At 34.3% G+C, this 20,929-nt stretch overlaps 1 protein-coding gene across 6 annotated transcripts in view; it reads left to right on the top strand.

Moving 5' to 3' along the window:
- Positions 1-20,929, top strand: part of LOC112835807 (UDP-glucuronosyltransferase 2A2) — a 54,534-nt gene that overhangs the window by 25,384 nt on the left and 8,221 nt on the right. For 3 of the 6 annotated variants that reach the window (XM_073891764.1, XM_025887439.2, XM_025887441.2), the window contains 2 exons: positions 16,328-16,476; positions 19,020-19,151. In XM_073891764.1, the coding sequence (XP_073747865.1) occupies positions 16,328-16,476; positions 19,020-19,151 (281 nt within the window). Of the gene's footprint in view, positions 1-9,203; positions 9,946-16,327; positions 16,477-19,019; positions 19,152-20,929 lie in introns of those variants that run through there. The other 3 variants (XM_025887437.2, XM_025887442.2, XM_025887438.2) reach the window with 2 other exon arrangements.

Here is a 20,929-nt window from a genome sequence, read left to right as displayed (position 1 = left end):
TAAGCATATTTTTCTTGTCTGTCAATTTTATGATTATGTTAATACTACTATTGTTCAAAATAATATTATGAATTCTGTTATACTTTGGAATGTGCAAATGTCACTAACCTATTTCTCAATATCAATGTCTAAGTGGTTAATCTGTGGATGGCTTACTTTCTTGTGGCACAATCTTCAGTTTAGATTTTATTATTTGTGTAACATAAGGAATAGCATGGAGGACATTAGGAGAAGGAAGGGAAAAATGAAGAGGGGAAATCAGAGGGAGAGAGGAACCATGAGAGACTATGGACTCTGAGAAACAAACTGAGGGTGTTGGGGGAGGGGCATGGGGGGATGGGTTAGCCTGGTGATGGGTATTAAGGAGGGCACGAACGCTGGGTGTTATACGAAAATAATGAATCAAGGAACACTACATCAAAAACTAATGATGTATTGTATGGTGACTAACATAACATGGAGCACTGGGTGTTATGCACAAACAATGAATCATGGAACACTACATCAAAAACTAATGATATAATGTATGGTGATTAACATAACAATAAAAAATTTTTTAAAGACATTAGAAAGCAAAAAATAAATAAATAAAATAAATTTTAAAAAAAGAAGAAAAAAAATTTTTAAATAAATAAAATCTATGATGATTTAGCCCTCCACTGAAGCACCTTTCGAAATATTTGTTATTATTATGATCTTCTCAGTACACTAACAAATTATTATCATTTTTCCATTTTTATGGGTAATGAAATAAAAGTTGAAAAAAATTAAGTCTCTCATTCATAAACATCATTTTGCCCAATACAAAAACATACATCTATTTACTCCCGAAGTCCACCCAACTAATTTCGCTAAAATATCTCATAGAAATCCTTGTGGTTCTAGGATTAACTCAAGCCTTAGTTCCCTGCTTTTAGAAAAAGAAGTCAATGGGAAGACAAAAAAAAAGAAAAAAAATCATTTGATATTGAATCAGGTAACACTGATTTTCTTTTCCAGAGTAGGAAAATGACAAAAAATTCCTTCAAAAGTGAACAGTAAAGAAAGTTATATTAATGTTTTCTATAACTAGGGAGTGGGGGATCCCATACAGAAAACACATGCCAGTTATTAAGAGTGTTTAAGTAATATTCTGTCACTTAGTCATGGATTCTTTGGGAAACACCACAATGTAATAATTTTTCACATAGATATGTGTATAATTGATATATAATGCAATTGTGTGTGCATGTGTGTGCACTGCAGTACCGGTTCTTGAGTGATTTCTCCAAGCTATAGGATTTCATTCATGGTTTTGTCCTAATACCAAGCTACTAACCAAATAAAATATTTGAGATGTAGAAATTTAATATGTCCTTGACAACTCAGCTATAATCAGTGGTTTTAATTTTTTAATCAGTTTTACTATTGAAAATATGTATCATTTTATTTGCATTTCTCTTGGAGTTCTTTTTTTTAGATGCTTATTTCATAATTCCCTGTTTATAAACTTTTTCTACTTAGTGTGAGGGAGATCAATATTTGAATTGATTTGTAGGGATTCCAAATGGAAAATGCAAATATCATAAAATCTGCAGAACTCTAATGAAGATTCTAAAAAGTAGGAGATGGCATAGTAGTGGTGCAAGAAAAATGATCGCTTATGGTCCTGGGGAAATGACAAAGTTAACTTTGGCATTGTCAGCATGACTGTAATGGGATGGAGGTGGGAGTGGAAAATCATGGGGTATAAAGATGACCCAAAGCACATCTGGGGAAAAGGAAACTCTGTAAGGGTCTGGATGCATGTGGTTCCATTCCAACTGCCTCAGAAATAAGGAGAAAAAATCTGGAAGAATGTCCATGTTTAGATTGAGCTGTTATTATTGGTAAATCCTCTTTAAAACAAAGAGAAAGGTAAGCCTCTACTAGAATAAATTCTCGTAAAAGTTTCAACACACTAGGTAGGATTTGAGCTCATTTCTTTTTATATAATCCTCAATATCTACTCAAAATCCATTTAAATCTGGGAAGTAAATTAAAATAAAATACTTCCATGCTATATTTGGAATATTTGCTATACTTACATATTTAAGATTACAGGATATGGAGAAAACATTTTACTAAGAAATTGACATTGCAATCATGAATTGCATTGTTTTACTAAATTATTCATAATGGTTTACTTGTTATTCTTATGACTTTCTGATTCCAAAATCATCAATATCATATGTGTGTGTGTGTATCTATGTTCATAGTGATGTTGTTGTTAGTTTTTTTTATTTTTATTGTGTTTTAATTTTTTAGAGAGACTCCGCACTCAGAAGGGAACCTGACGTGGGGCTCCATCTCATGACTCTGAGATCATGACCTGAACAGAAATCAAGAGTAGAACGTGTAAGGGGCACCTGGGTGGCTCAGTCAGTGAAGCGGTTAAGCGTCTGCCTTTGGCTCAGGTCATGATCCCAGGGTCCTGGGTTTGAGCCCCATGTCAGAGCTCTTTGCTCAGTGGGAAGCCTGCTTCTCCCTCTCCTTCTGCCTGCCGCTTCCCCTGCTTGTGTGCATGCTCTCTCTCTCTGTCAAATGAATTGATAAAATCTTAAAAAAAAAAAAGAGTAGGATGTTTAACTCACTGAGCCACCGAGGTGCCCCAATAGTGTTTTTTTAAAGTGGAACATATCAATCTATATAAAGAGGTATTATATATTATATAGTTAAATACACATATGTTCAACTTAAAAAACAGCACATATGTATAACATCTTATATCATAATATATGTAATATTATATATATTGACCATGGTATTATAATATTATAGCATTAGATGTTTAACATATCTATATATATTATATATAATATTTATAATTCATAATAATTTATATATATATAAATTGAAAGCTTGTCTCTATGCAGAATTGTAAACAGGCAGTGGCTGCAGGTTTCTTTGAATTTCAATATAGACAATTAGAGCATTTGAAAGTTATGGCAGTTATATTCTTTTTAATTCTTAGGTATTTAATATATTATTCTGGTGATGACTGAGACTTTCCACTTAATATTAAATAGAAGTGGTCATTCTAGGGCAATCTCATATTTGATTTTAAAGAGAATGCTTTTAATTTTTTCCTTTCACTTAAAACAAAGTTAAATATATAACCATTCATATTAGTTCAAAGAAGTTTTTTTCTCTAATTTATAAGAAATGTGGATCACTACATCAAAAACTAATGATGTATTGTATGGTGACTAACATAACATAATAAAATAAAATTTAAAAAAAGAAATGTTTTTCATTGAAAATTTAAGCTTTTACCAAATGCTTTTTCTATACATTAATGAAATAGTAATAAGGTTTTCTCTTTTTCTTTTAATCTGCAAACATTGTATATAACATTGAAGAGTTTTCTTCTATCATTGAACTAATTTCAATGCAATATTGATATTTTATATTTCTTGTTCATCGTCGAATCCATTTTGCTCATGTTTTGATAGAAATAGAAATACTCACCTTTGTTTTCATGAGTGATTATAGATCCTTGGGTTTGGCCAGCAAACCTGAGACAGCGAATGAAAAGATTACTCCAGACACCTTAGAAGGAGAAAGGAGAGGCCTAGGGACCAGACGTTCTAGTGGTGAAAGGTCCCGAGCCACACTCTGCCTCCGCCTTTATTGTGAATGTTATCAATACAACAAGGGGATACGAAAAACAAGAAGGAATATGAAACTGTAATAATCGGCACAGTGACATAAGGGAGTATTGTGTGAATAGAACAAGCTGGCTCCTGATGGGCGGGCAGACAGGGAGTGCATGGAGAGCGTGACCTCCAAAGATAAATGCTTCTCCTAAGTCAAGCATGTACTCCCTGGATGAGTGCATTGAACCCCAACAAGAATCTGCCTGTTTTCAGCCAGAAAACTTAAAGGGTCCCAGTTTCCCAGACACCCCTTCTTTGCTTTTCAACTAATCTTATCCAAAGAGGCATGTGTTTATTAAATCTCCTCTAGCCAGGCACTGTGAATTCCTGCAGATCCTGAAAATGTTTCTCCTTCATTCCTTTTCTAATAAGACTATATTACCTTTTTGGAATGAATGAAGTGAATATTTCTACACACCCCCCCCCAGCCTATGGAACAAGATTTATTACTTGTAATTTTGCTAGAGTATACCTATAAAATCATATGGGTGTACTATTTACTTTGTGCAAAGTAATTTGACTGCTGTCTCAATTCTATTAAGAGATAAATTTAGGGGCACCTGGGTGGCTCTAAGCAACCCACTCTTTATTTCGGCTCAGGTCATGATCTTGGGGTCATGGGATCGAGCCCTGCATGAGGTTCCACGCTCAATGTGGAGTCTGCTTGTCCTCCTTCCTCTGCTCCTCCCTATACTCGCTTTCCTCTCAAGTAAATAAATAAAATAAGATAAATTTATAAGACAAATATTGTCTGGTTGCAAAAAAATTTTTTACAGGTCTATGGGCTAACAATCCTGAAACTATTTTATGTGTTTACTAAAACCGACCAAATAAAGTAAGCACAGAGTGGTGCTGGGAGACAGGTTTCTCACTGTTGAAAGGACTTGGGAATAAACAGAAAAGGCTAGATATAGAAGTAACTATAGATAGGCATATATGACAGTATTAGGATGTGTAGTTATATTTACTAGTTTCATCTGCTGAATAAAACTAACACGTCAGTAGCAATGAACACACTTAGCATACTCATCCTGATTTTTTGAAAAATTTTTCTTAACTTTTATTTTTCTTTTTAAGATTTCATTTAAATTCTAGTTAGTTAACATATATGATAAAATTGGTTTTGGGTGTAGAATTTAGTGGGTCATCACTTACCTATAACCCCCAGTGTTCTTCACAAGTGCCCTCCTTAAACCCATCACTCATTTAGCCCATCCCCCACTCACCTCCGCCCTAAACCCTCAGTTTGTTCTCTATAGTTAAGAGTCTCTTTGGGTGCCTGGGTGGCAAAGTCAGTTAAGCATCCAAATCTTGGTTTTGGCTCAGGTTGTGATCCCAGGGTTGTGAGATGGAGCCTTGAGTCAGGATCCACGTTCAACAGAGTCTGCTTGAGGATTTTCTCCCTCTCTCTCTGCCCCTCCCACTGCTCCACGTGCTCTCTCTCTAAAATAAATAAATAAATAAATCTTAAAAAAAAAACACAAAAGCAGCAGGGGTTTGCTTCCTTCTCTCTTTTATTTTCCTTCCCGTATGTTCATCTGTTTTGTTCTTAAATTCCACATATGAGTGAAATCATAAATGCCGTTATCTAATAAAATGAAGTAGTGCTCTTTGGAGACATGGTTGGTTTTAAGGTTGAGGCAGTGAAAATAGTAGAACCAGAAGTATCCTGTGGTGACATAAAGTAAAAAAAATGCTTTAAAAGAATGTGGTCAGGGGTGCCTAAGTGGCTCAGTCGGTTAAGCATCTGATTTCTGCTTAAGTCATGATCTCAAGGTCCTGGGATGGAGGCCCATGTCAGGCCGCCCCTCTCAGCAGGGAGTATGCTTGTCCCTCTGCCCCTCCCCCTACTCGTGTTCTCTCTCTCTCTCAAATAAATAAATAAAATCTCTAAAAAACTAAAAATAAAAGAATGGAGTCATATCAGAAGGACATAAAAATCAATATATAAAACAGTTTCCAAAATCTGGGACACTTTGAGCAATAAAATAATAATGATAATAACTGAATAAAATATATAAACTAAAATAAATTTATGAGTTCTACTGATACAAGTAAATAAATAATTGTAATAAACAGGCAATTTCTTAAATTCCAATTAATAAAAATAGAATGAAAGATTTTTAATTGACTAAGTTTTTAATATTAACCTTTTACATTACCATAATAAAATGATCAAAACTAGGAATCCTTATTAAAACGTTGTCAATTATCCTAATGTTCTTATTTCTTTCTGATATATAATCCAGACTCCCGTCTTGAATTTATTTGTCCAGTGTCCTTACTTTTTCCAACTTGTGACAGTTGCCACAGTATTTCTTTGCCTCTTGTTTATGGAGACTACTGGCTAGTTATTTTTTTTAGAATATCTTTTAATTTGGGTTTTTCTGATATTTTTTCATGATTAGAGAGAGATTATGCATTTTTGGTAAGAATGTTACAGAAGCAGTCTTGTGTCCTTTACAGTGTGGCATATCAGGAGGCACATAATATAGATAGATTAGTCCTAGTGACAATAATTGTGATCACTTAGTTAAGATGGTGTCTTTCAGGATCCTCCCTATGTAATCAATAAGTATCTTGTAGGGAGTTACCGTGAGACTATGCAAATCATACTAACCATATATTTACACATACTTTCGCAATCTTTTACAGTAAAATTCCAATTAACAACTAAGAAGGAATAATTAAAACAGTAAATCACCATTAGGCAAACACCATAGTAATAATTACTTCAGGGTATATGGAAGTCTCTATACTTCATTTGTAACTTTCTTATGCCTAAAATGATTATAAAAAATTGAACGAAACTGGGAAATTTGGTTGAAAGAACTTAAACATAGGGCTTAAGTTGTGCAGGCTGGTTGCATGAAAAGGACCAGCTTTACTACTCCATAAAGTAGAAAGGGAGTTGAGAGAGGAGACACCAAGTAGGTCAAACCAACAACTAGATTTGGATATCTTAGTCTATTCTCCATGTCTCTTAACTGTTCTATCATATTTTCTATTCCATGTTTTTTATTCGGAACTTATTCTAAGTAATATCTTTAGATTCTTCTTCTGGGTCACTGGTTATTTCTACAGGTGTGTCTAATTTACTCTTTAAATTTCATTTGTTGAATTTGTAATTTCTAGAAATTCTCTTTGTCTCTTTAGCAAATTTTCACAATTATTCTTTTTAATCTCTTGTTCCTTGCTTATGTTTTCAGGTTTTGCCCAAACATATTAAACAAAATAATTTTATATCTCCTTTCAAATAATAATAATATTTCAAATCATTGTGTTAATATTTGTGTTTTCTGTTGGTTTTGCTGGTTCGCAGTCTTGAAGCCTTGTTTCCTTATAAACAAATTCTAATTGATCAGGGTTGATTGGAGATTTGACCCTAGATTTATCTTTGCATCTTCTAAACAATTCTACTTTGGATCATCTTTTTAGCACAACAGAAAAACTCTCAAGGGATTTGGAATTTCAATATGTCCTTGTCAAATATTTTGATATAATTTTGCAACTGAATATAAAACATTGATATAACTATGTATACTTCTTAGAACACAGACACATTAGTATTCTCTTTTACTTCCAAGTGATACTTTTCAACTTGCTAAATACCACTCTTAAAGACTTAGCTAAAGCATTATTTCATCATTCTCTTCCTCCACTAAGCAACTTCCTTCATGGGCTTGCCCTCCTCAATTCATCCTGACCATCTAAGATCCATCCCCCTCATGTTTGTAAAATAAGTATTGGCTTAACTGACATTTTCTACAGTAATCTGTGAAGTCATTTTGAACTGGAAGTGATGTTTCTTGTTTATGCCCTGTGCATAGTACAGAATCTGGCATACACTGTGTGGTAAAAATTGCTTTTTTTTGTTTGTTTGTTTTTGGTTTTTGCTTGTTTTTTTTTTTGTTTTGTTTTTTAAATTAGCATTCAATGTATTATTTGTTTCAGGGGTACAGGTCTGTGATTCATCAGTCTTACACAACACCCACCACAACACATACCCTCCCCAGTGTCCATGACCCAGCCACCCCAGCACCACCTCCCACCCCACCTCCTGCCCCTCCGGCAACCCTCAGTTTGCTTCCTAAGATTGAGTCTCTTGTGGTTTGTCTCCCTCTCTGGTTTTGTCTGGTTTCATTTTTTCCTCTCTTCCCCTATGATCCTCTGCCCTGTTTCTTAAATTCCACGTATCAGTGAGATCATTTTATAAAAATTGCTTTTTGAAAGTATGAAATATTAATGGATTTGTAGAGGAATTGAAATCAGGTTGAAATATAGATGGATGATTGGACACAAAATTTAAATTTCTAAATTTACCCCTCCCTTGAGATTTTAGTGTTCACAGCCAAATCAATGTTTCCACAGACATGTCCAATTATTAACTCACACACTGCAGGTCAAAAAACCATTCCACAGCTACTACTCTTTTAGTATATCATGGTTTTGCTTAGTCATTATCATACTCTGGTTGCTCAAACTATAAACTGAGCACTTCATTGTTTTTTAATTACCAGTCATCTCTCACTTCTCATCAATCATACAGCCATCATTCTATGCTTTCCATTCACAAACCAATATTATATTCTCCCTGATATTCTCATCAGACCTTGCTTTCCTAATATTTACTTTTAGCCCCTTACACATTGTTTTTTCTCTACCACTCAAATCCTATTTAGAAGCTAGAATAGCTTCATTATAGGACACATATAATCATTTTCCGAACCTGATTTGAAAATCTCAGTAGACCTCTTTGTGGAGATTAAAATTGAACCCAGAGTATAGCACTCAAGACTTTCCAAAGTGTCCTGTTTTAACTAGTATATTCCTTGTCTGCACTTCTGTGTTAGCCTTCACTCTAAACATCCTGAAATGATAACTGTATCTATAAATGGCCATGATTTCTATATCAGCTTTCTTTCTCTCCTGTTCTTTCATTCTCTTTCAGAACCCTCCTTCCATCACCTTTGCTTCTGGGCTCAGGTGAAATGCACCCTACATCCTGAAGCGTTTTGTGATTTTTTTCACATTGGGGTAACAGCATCTTCTGGGGCACTGAAATGCTGTATCTTAATATAATATTAACATATTCCTCTTGTTATTATGTGATGTATGCATCTTATCCATATATTAGCATGTAACCAACTTTATGTCAAGATCTACATTTTTGTTTTCCCAAATTATCAATCATCATATTCCATGAGATAAACCATATTATCTACTAGACTTAATTAAATGCGTTCTTTTATTATATTTAAAAATTGTCAATTAAAATATATCATTTTTATTTTAATATATTTAAAACTAACTCCTAAAATGCTGCAGCCATTTCCTCCAAAATATTTAAATATTTCATATCTCCTCCTGATCAAATATTCTATAGTACTGTGCCCCATCAACAATGACAAAGTTCTCTACACATAGACATTTCCTAACTCGAGAAATTAATTTTTAACTTGATCTGTATTGAAATTGCCTCTTCACTTCTGTGCCCAGCAAACATTTAACCTCTGTAGAGCAGTGTGTGAGGGAACTGCTGTCATGGTATCTAAGAAATGGATTTCAGTAACTGTACTGCTACAGCTCTGCTACATTGGCTATGGATTCTGTGGGAAGGTGCTGGTGTGGCCCTGTGACATGAGCCATTGGCTCAATGTAAGGATTATTCTGGAGAAACTCACGGAAAGGGGCCATGAGGTGACTGTGTTGGTTTCTCCAGAGAGTCTCATCATTGACTACAGCAAGCCTTCCACACTGAAATTTGAGGTGATCCCTATGCCATATAACAGAGAGACTGCTGAAAAAAGGTTCAGTGATTTTTTAGACATGGCTACTAACATTATACCAACATTGCCACGATGGCAGTCAGCCATAAAACTGCAAGAATTCCTTCTTAAAGTAACTGGAAGTTTAAAACTCCTATGTGAGAGTGTAGTCCACAACCAATCATTCATGAAGAAACTCCAGGCAACCAACTATAACGTAATGGTCATAGACCCTGTGGTACCCTGTGGAGAGCTGATTGCTGAGTTACTGACAGTCCCTTTTGTGTACACGCTAAGGTTTTCAATAGGTGACAATGTGGAGAAATACTGTGGGAAACTTCCAGCCCCACTTTCCTATGTGCCCGTTGCCACGGCGGGACTAACAGACAGAATGACCTTTCTGCAAAGGGTACAAAATGTAATGTTTTCCATTCTCCTTAACTTCTGGATCCACCAACTGGACACTCAGTTTTGGGACCAGTTTTACAGTGAAGCATTAGGTAAGAGACTGCTTTTCATTCTAAAGTAGTTATGTAAAGAAACTTAGGAGGTTTAAGAAAATCTAGAAAATGAAAAGTTTTAAAAATCTCACTTCCACATAAAACTTTATAGGTGATAACAATGAACTGTTATCAATAACTAATTGGGAGGGAGAGGCAAGAAATATATTGTCATGGTTACCCTTTTTTTACAGTCATCCAACCATTTTTTAAGATACCTTGATACCTAATAGACTGTTATCAAAACAAAACAAAATATAAAACACACTAATGTCAGTCTAATGGAAGATGTATTTTTTATCAGATATAGGATATCACAAGTAAGTTTTGTATACTGAGTTTTCATAGTGGAGGAGATTTGACTTTTTATTGATCAAAAATTGTAATGTTTGTTGTAAGAGTAAGATAATCTCATTGCCTGATTCCGGTAATAAACTGAAATCTGAACTATATTAATGATGGGATTAACTTTGGCATATGATTTACTTTGTCTGAATTTTGACCCACAAATTTTGAGACTCATTGATTATTGTATTCAAAATGTATATTATTCTCCTGTTGGACCATTCTTTGCCGTTCTTATCTCTTTCATAAATGTGGGATGAAACTTGATTAAGTCTTATGTGAATTGTTTCATCATAGCTGGTCATACCAAAAAGTTTTCAAGATGCTTTATACTTCTTAAGGGAGTACTACACAGAAAACTGAAAAATTAAATAGAAAACTAAAAATATTTACAGCTTGAGTTGTTGAAAGATAGCATTTTCTATGTCACTAATTACACATATTCTATTTTTTAATTGCTTGCTTTTTCTAATAATGAATGGTTTTGCTCTGCAAGTTTTATATATATAGCTCTCATTTGATTTCATCAACTGAGGCTGGCTTCTACTCCAACTGTTTTTGAGAATCATAAAGAAACATGAACTGACAAGCAAAAGATAATTTGGAGTATTAGAAATATTGACTAATTTAACTCCCTGATTGTATTAGTTTGCTAGGTCTGCCACAACTAAATACCATGGACTAAGTGGCATGAACAACAGAAATTTGTTTTCTCACAGTTCTGGATGCTAGAAGTCCAAAACAAAGGAAGGTGTTGCCAGAGCTGGTTTCTCTGGAGGTCTGTCCTCCTAGTTTGTATGTGGCCTTTTTTTTTTTTTTTTGCTATATCCTCTCATGGTCTTCTCTCTGTGCATGCATAAACCCAGTGTCTCTTCCTCTTCTTATAAGGAGACCAGTGATATTGGATTAGGACCCACTCTTAGGACCTCGTTTCAATTTAAGAATTCATTCCGACTTTAAAGAATTTATCTCAAAATATAATCAGATTTCAACATGAATATTAGAGGAACACAAGTCAGTCCATAACACTGACTTTCCAATAGATCCTTTCTTTCACAAACTAATATTCAAAGGAATCCACTTTAAAAACCTTAGCTTTATACATGATTTAAATTTATACTATTCTGATTTCACCATAAATAATTTAAGAACCAGGAAGCACTACCTGAGTGTAGGCAGTGTGTAGGGCTCTATGGATTTAAAGTAAAGAAGACAGGATTTTGGCCTCAATCCTATTCTCAGAAATAAATGAAAGACATAGAAAAATAAATATATTCTGATAATTAGAGATGCTTTTCCAGTTCTAATCAATAAGTTTTTAGGCCATTTGTCATACTATGATAAATAGGGGAAAGTTATAGGATTCTGTGTGTATAAATATTATGGAATATATGTAGTCCTTAGGATCTATGGCAAATTTTTAACTCTATCGTATTTAATGGGTTTGTTTGTTTGTTTGCTATATGTATTTTTGTTGATTTTCATTCCTTCATTCCCTCATGTTCTTTATCAGGGAATTCTGAATGCACCATGAGTATAACTTCATTCTCAATCTCATAATAAAAATAATTAATACAAATGGCTAAACTTAAACAGAACAAAAATATATATAATGAATGATAATTGGCTTCATATCTCCCTTAAATATGTACTATTAACTATGCTTGTCTTTAGATCAAGACATTATCTATGCATTACTAAACGCAAGTATTTATATACATCTTTTTTCTTTGTTAATAGGAGGAATTACTAAATATTCATTTTTGCCTTTCTTTTCACCAAATCTAGATTTCACATCTTTCTACAAAATATTTTGAAATTTACATTATTCTTTACATTCACATAATAGTATTCATTTTAATGGATGTAACAAATCATTGAACTAGTCTAGTTGTGAGAGCTACTTGGTTTGTTCCAAATCTGGTATTACAAAAAATATTGTCCTAAATTTATTGCACTTATATCCTTGCCACAGTGTTCTCTAAAATTGCTGAATCATTTAGCTTTTATCCTCAGACCTTTTCTGAGGTGCATAGCAATTCCATTTTCTTCGGATCTATCTATCTTACTGACCTGTAACTAACATATCAGGGAATTTAAGCCTTTTTTCTATGATATGTAATACAAATATATTTTGACTTGGGAACTTTCAACTAATTTAGACAGACATAAAAATATTTTATATCCATTTAAAAATATTATGCATTTTAGAAAATATCACACCAACAAAAAAGGTATATAAAATGTAAGTGTACAGTTGAAAGAAATAATAAAATAAACTTCTGTATCCTCCCTAACCAAGTTCAGAAATAGATTGTTGTCAGTACCTTAGAAACACACTTCTTCCAGTGGAAACTATAAGCCTGACTTTGGTGAACAATTTTGAAAATTTTACATCTGCCATCTATATGTAATTCTCTCAAAACTATTGTTTAGTTTTTTGAATAATATACAAATACAAACAGATTCACTACTTATGCTCAATATTCTTTTGGTGATGAAATCATGTATTTTCTTTTTTTTTTAAGCTCTATAGTTAGAGTTTTATCTATAGATAGTGTTTTACTGTGTAACTACATGCTATTCTGTGGATGGACATCTGGCTGTGTACAGCTTTAATGTAATGCTGCTGTTATGAACATTTGTATATGTCTCCTGCTGTATAAGAGCAATAGTATAAATAAAGTATAAACTATGTATTTTCCCCTACCAGGTAATCTCAGACTTTGCTCAAAAATTTATACCTCAACAATGATTATATAAATTTATACTTCAGCTGTTTTTTTTAATTTTATTTTATTATGTTAGTCACCATTCATTATGTCATTCGTTTTTGATGTAGTGTTCCATGATTCATTGTTTGCGTATAATACCCAGTGCTCCATTCAATACGTGCCCTCTTTAATACCCATCACCAGGCTAACCCATCCTCCCACCTCCCTCTCATCTAAAACTCTCAGTTTGTTTCTCAGAGTCCATAGTCTCTCATGGTTCATCTCCCCCTCCGATTCGCTCCCTTCATTTTTCCCTTCCTACTACCTTCTTTTTTTTTTTTAAACATATAATGTATCATTTGTTTGAGAGGTACAGGTATGTGATTCATCAGTCTTACACAATTCACAGCGCTCACCATAGCACATACCCTCCCCAATGTCTATCACCCAGCCACCCCATCCCTCCCTCCCCCTACCATTCCAGCAACACTCAATTTGTTTCCTGAGATTAAGAATTCCTCATATCAGTGAGATCATATGATACTTGCCTTTCTCTGATTGATTTATTTCCCTTAGCATAACACCCTCTAGTTCCATCCAAGTTGTTGCCAATAGCAAGATTTAATTCTTTTCTGATGGCTGCGTAATATTCCACTGTGTGTGTGTGTGTGTGTGTGTGTGTGTGTGTGTGTGTGTGTGTGTATATATATCACATCTTCTTGATCCATTCCTCTGTTGATAGACATCCAGGCTCTTTCCATAGTTTGGCTATTGTGGACATTGCTGCTATAAACATTGGGGTGCACATACCACTTTGGATCACTACATTTGTATCTTTGGGGTAAATACCAAAGTAGTGCAATTGCTGGGTCTTAGGGTAGCTTTATTTTCAACTTCTTGAGGAGCCTCCATATTGTTTTCCAGAGTGGCTGCCCCAGCTTGCGTTCCCACCAACAGTGTAGGAGGGTTCCCTTTTCTCCACATCTTCACCAACATCTGTCATTTCCTGACTTGTTAATTTTAGCCATTCTGACTGGTGTGAGGTGGTATCTCATTGAGGTTTTGATTTAGATTTCCCTGATGCCAAGTGATGTTGAGCACTTTTTCATATGTCTGTTGGCCATTTGGATGTCTTCTTTATGGAAATATCTGTTCATGTCTTCTGCCCATTTCTTGATTGGATCATTTATTCTTTGGGTGTTGAGTTTGATAAGTTCTTTATAGATTTTGGATACTAGCCCTTTATCTGATATGTCATTTGCAAATATCTTCTCCCATTCTGTCAGTTGTCATTTGGTCTTGTGGACTGTTTCTTTTATTGTGCAAAAGCTTTTTATCTTGATGAAATCCCAAAGGTTCATTTTTGCCCTTATTTCCCCTTGCCTTTGGTGATGTTTCTAGGAAGAAGTTGCTGTGGCTGAGGTCGAAGAGGTTGCTCCCTGTGTTCTCCTCTAGGATTTTGATGGATTCCTGTCTCACATTTAGGTCTTTCATCCATTTTGAGTCTATTTTTGTGTGTGGTATAAGGAAATGGCCCAGTTCCATTCTTCTGCATGTGGCTGTCCAATTTTCCCAACTCTATTTGTTGAAGACACTTTTTTCCAATGGACATTCTTTCCTGCTTTGTTGAAGATTAGTTGACCATAGAGTTGAGGGTCCATATCTGGGCTCTCTATTCTGTTCCATTGATCTATTTGTCTGTTTTTGTGCCAGTACCATACTGTCTTTATTATTACAGCTTTGTAATAGAGCTTGAAGTCCAGAATTGTGATGCCACCAGCTTTGCTTTTCTTTTTCAACATTCCTTCGATTATTCAGGGTCTTTTCTGAAAGAAGAGAAATCACAACCAACACCACAGAAATACAATTATAAGAACATACTATGAACAACTCTATGCCAGCAAATTAGATAATCTGGAAGACATGGATGCATTCCTAGAGATGTATAAACTACCAAAACCGAACCAGGAAGAAATAGAAAACCTGAACAGACCCATAACCACTAAGGAAATTGAAGCAGTAATCAAAAATCTCCCAACAAACAAGAGCCCTGGGCTAGATTGCTTCCCAGGAGAATTATACCAAACATTTAAAAAAGAAATAATAGCGATTTTTCTGAAGCTGTTTCAAAGAATAGAAATGGAAGGAAAACTTCCAAACTCATTTTATGAGGTCAGCATTACCTTGATCCCAAAACCAAAGACCCCATCATAAAAGAGAACTATAGCCCAAAATCCCTGATGAACATGGATGCAGAAATTCTCACCAAAATACTTGCCAGTAGGATCCAACAGTACATTAAAAGGATTATTCACCACAACCTATGGGATTTATTCCTGGGCTGCAAGGTTGATTCAACATCAGTAAATCAATCAGTGTGATACAATACATTAATAAAAGAAAGAACATGAACCATATGATCCTCTCAATAGATGCAGAAAAAGCATTTGACAAAGTAGAGCATCCTTTCTTGATTAAAACTCTTTACAGTGTAGGTATAGATGGTACATACTTCAGTATAAAAGCCATCTATGAAAAACCCACAGCAAATATCATTCTCAGTGGAGAAAAATGGAGATCTTTTCCCCTAAGGTCAGGAACACAGCAGGGATGTCCACTATCACTACTGCTATTCAAGACAGTACTAGAAGCCCTAGCCTCAGCAATCAGACAACAGAAAGAAATAAAAGGCATTTGAATCAGCAAAGAAGTCAAACTCTCACTCTTTGCATATGATATGATGCTTTATGTGGAAAACCCAAAAGACTCCACCCCCAAACTGCTAGAACTCATACAGAAATTCGGTAAAATGTCAGGATATAAAATCAATGCACAGAAATCAGTGGCATTCCTATACACCAACAACAAGACAGAAGAAAGAGAAATTAAGGAGTTGATCCCATTTACAATTGCACCCAAAACCATAAGATACCTAAGAATAAATCTAACCAGAGGCAAAGAATCTGTACTCAGAAAACTGTAGAATACTCATGAAAGAAATTGAGGAAGACACAAAGAAATGGAAAAACATTCCATGCTCATGGATTGGAAGAACAAAATTGCAAAAATGTCAATGCTACCTAGAGCAGTCTACACATTTAATGCAATCCTTATCAAAATAGCATCAACTTTTTTCAAAGAAATGGAAGAACTAGTCCTAAAATCTGTAATTTCCCCTTCCTTTTAACATCTAGATGTGATAAATAATCTAGGAGACATAGATTTATTTTTTCCTTAATAGCCTGTCAGTACATTAGTGTAAATTGTATCCCAACAAAAATATATATAAATAACCTTCACACAACTTTTTTCATTTTCTCCAGGAAGACCCACTACATTATGTGAGATTATGGGAAAAGCGGAAATTTGGCTAATTCGGACATATTGGGATTTTGAATTTCCTCGTCCATACTTACCTAATTTTGAGTTTGTAGGAGGGTTGCATTGTAAACCTGCCAAACCATTACCTAAGGTAGGTCTATTACAGTGGAATATTTCTTTTGTACCTTATGAGATAATGCTGATATTCCTTTAAGGTGTACTGTCTCAATAACAGATATATGCTGTTTGCTACTCCAAATCTATTTTACAAATCATAGGGGTCTCTTATGACTGGTATTACCTTTTTTGGACTTCACTTTGATATTATGGCTAAAGAAAGAAGTGAATCAAGTGGCATGTTAAAATTTCAGTGTGTCTACAGTTTGGGTACTGGATTGAAGCAACAGGAAGGTAGGGCCTTGGAAATTACTCAGGAGATTACTATAGTCTTCCTAACAAGCATGACGGAGTTATGAATTGGGAAAGTTAACTCTGATTGTTTGAGTGATAAAGATACTTTCATGAGAACTCTCAGGTAGATTCCAGAGTTTCGTCAGTAAGAAGAAGTAAGTGTTGACAGAAGACATGGAATCAGGTAGCACTTCTTGGGTAATAGTGATCTTTACTGAGATGAAAAATAATTCATGGAAGAACTCTTCTGCAATGATAATGATGAATTCACTTTTGGACCTACTCACTTTAAGGAGCCAAAGAAAGTTTCAGGTGAATATTTCTAGTAATCATTTGGGTAATACAAGGTCTAGGTTTTAACAAAGAGCATTAGAAACAGATTAGGAGTCATAAAAATAAAGACATCATAGAACTAAGAGACTCAAACCCTGAATTCTTTCTTTAAGATCATGATGTCTGGCTTTTCTGAAATGAAAAGGATGCCACATTCCAAAGTCACCAACAAATAAATGTGGACAGCCAAAAATGTTGGAAGAAGACAATATTGAAACATAAAAGAGAATAATAGATAAACATGATAAAAATATTGTATTTAACTATCTTTATCAATAACTATCATTATCAAGGGATTAAGGAGGCAGACACTCATTTGCTTGGGTTGTAGGTAAGACAGCATAATCTCTGTAGAAGATTGCAGGTTAAATAGTGTTCTCAGGAGAGTTCTTGATTTCTATTTAGGGTAATATGCACACTTAAGTTTAAATTTTATTTTAGGATTCTGAATATGCTTTTCTTCCCAGTCAAGTTATAGCTGCAGGTAAGCTCTATTGAATGTTATTATAGCATATAATAAACCAATATCTAAACAAAGGTACAGAAAGAGACAGGACATATCCTCGGCTCAGTAGATAATATTCTGTGCCACACTATTATATTCATCCTCCCATCCTCATTTTTCATATACACAATTTCACAAAACAACTCAGACATGTTTTACAAGAGGGAGAAATTATTCCATTCCAAACCCAATTACTAATACAAACATTTGGGCAATATGAACACCAATCAAAGCTTATATCTCTGATGAAAACCTTATGCCAGTCACTGCATACACAGAAAAAAAGCAATGAAAGACAGCCAAATCAGGAATCTAAACCCAACTGCTAGATTTGTAAATTTTCGTATATGTGTGTTCGTGCATGTGTGTGTTTATTCCATCACTGTGTCATAGGGAGATGAATCAAAATGGCAAAATACCAATTCCTGGGACTTCAGAGATATTCTCCTAACATTATCTAAGCTAAAGATAGCTTTTATTTATGACATCATCCTTTCCCTAGTAATTTTACTAGCCTTAAATTGAGAAATACATTGATAATAAAATAAAAAATAAAAATAAATAAATAATAAATAAATAAATAAATAAATAATAAAACTGAGAAATATAATAAATATATTGAGAAATATTGCATGGAAGCCACAAATAAATGCACAGGGAATGCATGACACATCTCTAGAAGTTGACATTCACATAGATTATAATGCAAAAGACCCCAGTCCCAGATTTTGCAGTGCCCAACTTGCATAATTGTTAAGTGGTGACCCAGAGGATTTTATTTGTAGAGAAGTTTATATTTGCCACTGTGCTAAGGTTCAAATTAAGGCATGTCAGCTACTTGTGGGAAGGTAGAGAAGCACTATTTCATAAATGTTATCATGATAAAAAAAAAGCAGAGGTTTACCTTTTAAAATATATTACTATATATCTCAATTCTAAAAAAAAAATCATTTTTAGCCCCATTAATCAGGAAAAGAACATGAGAAAAATACCCTGAATGCCTAACAGGGAGTTAGATTGATTTATTAATAATTTATTAGATGTAAAGGGACATGGTACACATTTTATAAGTCTGGTTAGGACCCTTTTTTGGGATTTCCTTACAAGGAATATTTTTGTTTGCAAACATCTCTGCTGGTTCATAAAATTAAGCCTTGAGGGTAAGAGTTCCATGAACCATGGGAAGAGCTGTCTCTTATTGCCCATTCTCTTTGTATAATGGTTTGGTTCTATGCCTTTATTTGTAATCAGTCATTATATATTCAAGCCGTAGTTTTCAGAAACATACTTCCTCTTAAAGATACTAGATGGTTCTCTGTGGCAAAAGATAGAACGAGTCTAATGTCTCTGACACATCTCTTGACTCTGCCTATTTAGAATAGATGAAACCCCCCACAACCCCGTGATCCTGCATGTTTGTAGTAAAGAGAATTTTATCACTGTAGGAAATGGAAGAATTTGTCCAAAGTTCAGGTGAAGATGGTGTTGTGGTGTTTTCTCTGGGATCAATGGTCAAAAACCTCACAGATGAAAGAGCCAATCTCATTGCCTCAGCCCTTGCCCAGATTCCACAGAAGGTCAGTACAACATTGGGTCCTGGTGAAGAGTTACTTTGCCAATTGGAGAGAAAGTGTGACTAACAGTACTTTTTCTAGATCAAAGCTGAGACACTGAGCCTAACTGGTACCACCTTCAAGTAAAAATTTCTTAAAACATTAAAATGATGTATTGAGGCACATTTAATCATTTGCTTAGTAAGCCTTTGTATTACTATGGAAATACATCTTTTTATATCATCATTTATTTTCAGTGAAGTAGAGATGAAAATGTTAAGATCTTAATAACTTTTTACTATTTGAAATCTTGTGACCTGCATCGACTACTCCCCAAATTCTCCAGTGTGTTAGCTCCAAGGTCTAGGAAAAGAGAGATGTTATACATAGAGTAGATAGGAATTATGTTCAAGGATATACTTTATATTTTTAGATTTAATTGACGCTGTATCAGGATCTAGTTGGTTTAGAAGTAGAAGCCTAATCTTTCTAAACTGAAATTTCTACAGTTAAAAACAGTTAAAAATCCCAATATTATTATCAAACAATATATATTTTCTGATTTATGATATTTAATTAACTTTAATTTTGTTGTCATTATAGTTCTAGATTTCTACTCTTTATATGCTCCTATTCATGAAATACCCTAGAACTATTCATATTGGTATATTAGTTAAAATATATAAAACTCCATAAAGGTGAGCATACTAATTAGGCTTGTTAAATCTTTGAATTTTTATTTCTTAACTTTTTTATTAAAAAGTTTGCCACCCATGGATGTGGAGAAAAAGGAACTCTCTTGCACTGTTGGGAATGCAAACTGATGTGCAGCCACTGTGGAAAACAGTATAGAGGTTCCTCAAAGAGTTAAAAATAGAACTACCCTATGATCTGGTAATTGTGTTACTGGGCATTTACCCAAAGAATGCAAAAACACTAGTGCAAAGGGATACATGCACCCCGATGTTTATAGCAGCTTCACAATAGCCAAATTATGAAAGCAGGCCAAGTTTCCATGGACAGATGAATGGATAAGGAATATATGGTATTATGTAAGTGATGAATCACTAAATTCTACTCCTGAAACCAATATTATACACTATGTTAACTAAAATGTAAATAAAAATTTGAAAAAAAAAGATGTGGTATACATACACAATAGAATATTTTTTCAGCCATAAAAAAGAATGAAATCTTGCCATTTGCAAAGACATGAGTGGAGCTAGAGAGTATAATGCTAAGCAAAATAAATCAAAGAAAGAAATATCATATGATTTCACTCATATGTGGAATTTAAGAAACAAAACAAATGAGCATGGGGAAAAAGAGAGAGAGAGAAACCAAAAACAGACTCTTAATTATAGAGAACAAACTGATGGTTATCAGAGGGGAGGTGGGTGGGGGCATGGGTTAAATAGGTGATGGGGATTAAGGAGCGCACTTGTCATAATGATCAGTGGGTGAGGTATGGAATTGTTGAATAAAATAAACACTTTAAGAAATAAGTTTGCCACCTATTAATATTTAATCTGAACTTCGTCTTACAGAGCTCCCCCCACCTGCAAAAAGTATGTAACAAAAGGTTAACATCCTAACAAGATACTTCATTAAAAAATGAAATAAAGCAAACCTCCAGCTCTTCCTCCCTCAAAACTATAAGGAGAGAAAGAAAGAGAAAGAAAGAAAAAAGGAAAGAAAGAAAGAAAAAGAAAGAAAGAAAGGAAGGAAGGAAGGAAGGAAGGAAGGAAGGAAGGAAGGAAGAAAGAGAGAGAGAGAGAGAGAGAGAGAGAGAGAAAGAAAGA

Source organism: Callorhinus ursinus, unplaced genomic scaffold, assembly GCF_003265705.2.
Source record: "Callorhinus ursinus isolate GAN/ISIS: 27379988/994484 unplaced genomic scaffold, GSC_fseal_2.0 scaffold4, whole genome shotgun sequence".
In the NCBI taxonomy this organism is placed as follows: Eukaryota; Metazoa; Chordata; class Mammalia; order Carnivora; family Otariidae; genus Callorhinus; species Callorhinus ursinus.
Note: the sequence above shows the minus strand (reverse complement) of the source record. Positions and strands in the feature narration are given on the sequence as shown.